The sequence below is a fragment of the Fukomys damarensis genome, unplaced genomic scaffold (genome assembly GCF_012274545.1).
Source record: "Fukomys damarensis isolate Sample0158 unplaced genomic scaffold, DMR_v1.0_HiC HiC_scaffold_7, whole genome shotgun sequence".
Classification (NCBI taxonomy): Eukaryota; Metazoa; Chordata; class Mammalia; order Rodentia; family Bathyergidae; genus Fukomys; species Fukomys damarensis.
This window is the reverse complement of record NW_022900919.1, coordinates 1,857,813-1,860,002: the sequence shown is the minus strand read 5'-3', so window position 1 is coordinate 1,860,002 and position 2,190 is coordinate 1,857,813. Positions and strand designations below refer to the sequence as shown.

At 36.3% G+C, this 2,190-nt stretch overlaps 1 protein-coding gene across 6 annotated transcripts in view; it reads right to left on the bottom strand.

The window, feature by feature from the left end:
• Positions 1–2,190, bottom strand: part of Herc2 (HECT and RLD domain containing E3 ubiquitin protein ligase 2) — a 189,282-nt gene that overhangs the window by 116,432 nt on the left and 70,660 nt on the right. For 5 of the 6 annotated variants that reach the window (XM_010612947.1, XM_033761041.1, XM_010612948.1 and 2 more), the window contains 2 exons: positions 1,730–1,900; positions 579–682 (listed from right to left, as the gene is read on the bottom strand). In XM_010612947.1, coding sequence (XP_010611249.1) covers positions 579–682; positions 1,730–1,900 — 275 coding nt within the window. The remainder of the gene's footprint in view (positions 1–578; positions 683–1,729; positions 1,901–2,190) is intronic. The other variant, XM_010612945.3, reaches the window with a different exon arrangement.

Below are 2,190 nucleotides of genomic sequence, written 5' to 3'. Positions count from 1 at the left end.
CCAAAAAAAAAAAAAAAAAAAAATGATAATAACAAAATCCAATGCTCATAAATAGGTAAGACATATTTTCATCTAAGAATTATGCTTCTATATAGTTACTGCATGACTCAATGCAGTAAGCCACTCTAAATTTCTGTAAGCTTACAATAAAACTATAACAACCAAAATTTAACCTCTTTTTAGGCGTAGATTCCTTGCATATTGATAATTTTTTTTTAATTTCAAGATCAGTACATCATAAATCTTTTTTTTTCTTGTTTTTTGTTGTTGTTGTTGTTGTTTGTTTTTGAGACAGGTTCTCACTGTGTAGAAGTTCTGACTGCCCTCAAACTCATAGCAGTCCTCCTGCCTCAGCCTCCCAAGTGCTGGGATTACAGGCCTGCACCACCACGCCCAGCTCGTAAATGTTAGCATAAACAAATATAAACTGATTCATCAAAATGCCTCAAAACAAATATGTTTATCTCTCAATAACCTCCTAGACAGCCCAGATGAGTAAATTACAGTAAAAATCATTCTCTCATAGAAAAGACCTCCCATGACACACCCCACATCATCCAATAGGTACACGGCCTCACCTCTAAATACTGGCCAACACAGAACGCATGCATAGATTCCCGGGTGTCTTCAAACTGCAGTGCCGCTTCCAAAGCCACTACTGGGTCTTCCCCTGCAAACTGAGCTAAAATGGAAAGAAAAGCACAACACACCTTCAGTCAATGTGCCCAGACAGTTCCCATTGAAATGGCACATAAGAAATAAGTCAAGCAGCTGAACTCAAGGTGAAGGCTAACAGAGTACACTGATCTCTCACCCTCTCTCAGGCTTGCCTGGACCAACTCAGAGCTGGGAACAAGTTCCAAGAGGTATTTATTGGGGGAAAAATGCACGGTGATGAGATATTCTTTAACTGTGCCTGAATATGTTGATAAGACAGAAACCAAAATCAAGAGATACATGAAAATCTGTAGAGGCTGGAGTAGAACTAAAGAGATCACTTACAACCTTAGCTATATGTGCTTAAAAATAATAATGCAACAAAAACATTTCATGTAAAGGTACAAGATCCCAATGATAAATGTAACTGTATTGTTTGCTTTAAATGTACCAATAGACTTAATGAGGAAGGAAAAAATGGAAATAAAGTGTTTGAAAATGGGGAGGGGAAAAGAGGGTGAAGGGAGGGCAGGGACAAGGGGAAAAAAATGAGAACCAAGACCACCTATCATGCAAAGGTACAAGATCCCAATGATAAATGTAACTGTATTGTTTGCTTTAAATGTACCAATAGACTTAATGAGGAAGGAAAAAATGGAAATAAAGTGTTTGAAAATGGGGAGGGGAAAAGAGGGTGAAGGGAGGGCAGGGACAAGGGGAAAAAAATGAGAACCAAGACCACCTATCATGCAAAGGTACAAGATCCCAATAATGAATGTAACTGTATTGTATACCTAAAATATACCAACTCAATAAAAGGAAAAAAATACTTAATGGGGAAAAAATAATAACAATAAAATAATACAAGCAGTTGGTCATGGTTGGAGACACCTATAACTCTAGCATTTGGGAGGCTAAAGCAGGAGGATCACCAAAAGTCCAAGGCAAGCCTAGTCTAGTCTATACTGTGAGTTCAAGGCCAGTCTGAAGTAGATAGCAAGACCTTGTCTCAAAACAAACAAAAAATAACACATATCTGAACTTTAACTATGAACTAAAAAGTATGGCCTACCAAGAATACTATTTCCTGTTAAAGACTGCGTCTGGAAATCCTTTATGTCATATACTTTCCCATCAATCACAGTCCAGAAGCCTCCATCTTTATTGTGGTTCTCCAAATCAGCTTTGCGTATAAGTGTCACTTCCTCATTATTTCTACAATTTTGACCTGTAAAAAATGACTCTGTATATACAGAAACCAAAAATCAATCAATTTATCTAATGAAAAGAACAAATAGTATGAAACAGACAAATCACAATCACAGTGGGAATATAATATATCTTTCTATAACAATAAAGACGAAAATTCTATTACATACAGAACACTGTCATAATGGTATAGAGACAGACATACTGAACAGTGGAACTGAAAACACAAAAATAAATGCACATATATTTGGTGAAATGATCTTTGACAAAGAAGCCAAGATCATCCAATGCAGGAAGGATAATCTTTTTTTTTTTTTTTTTTTT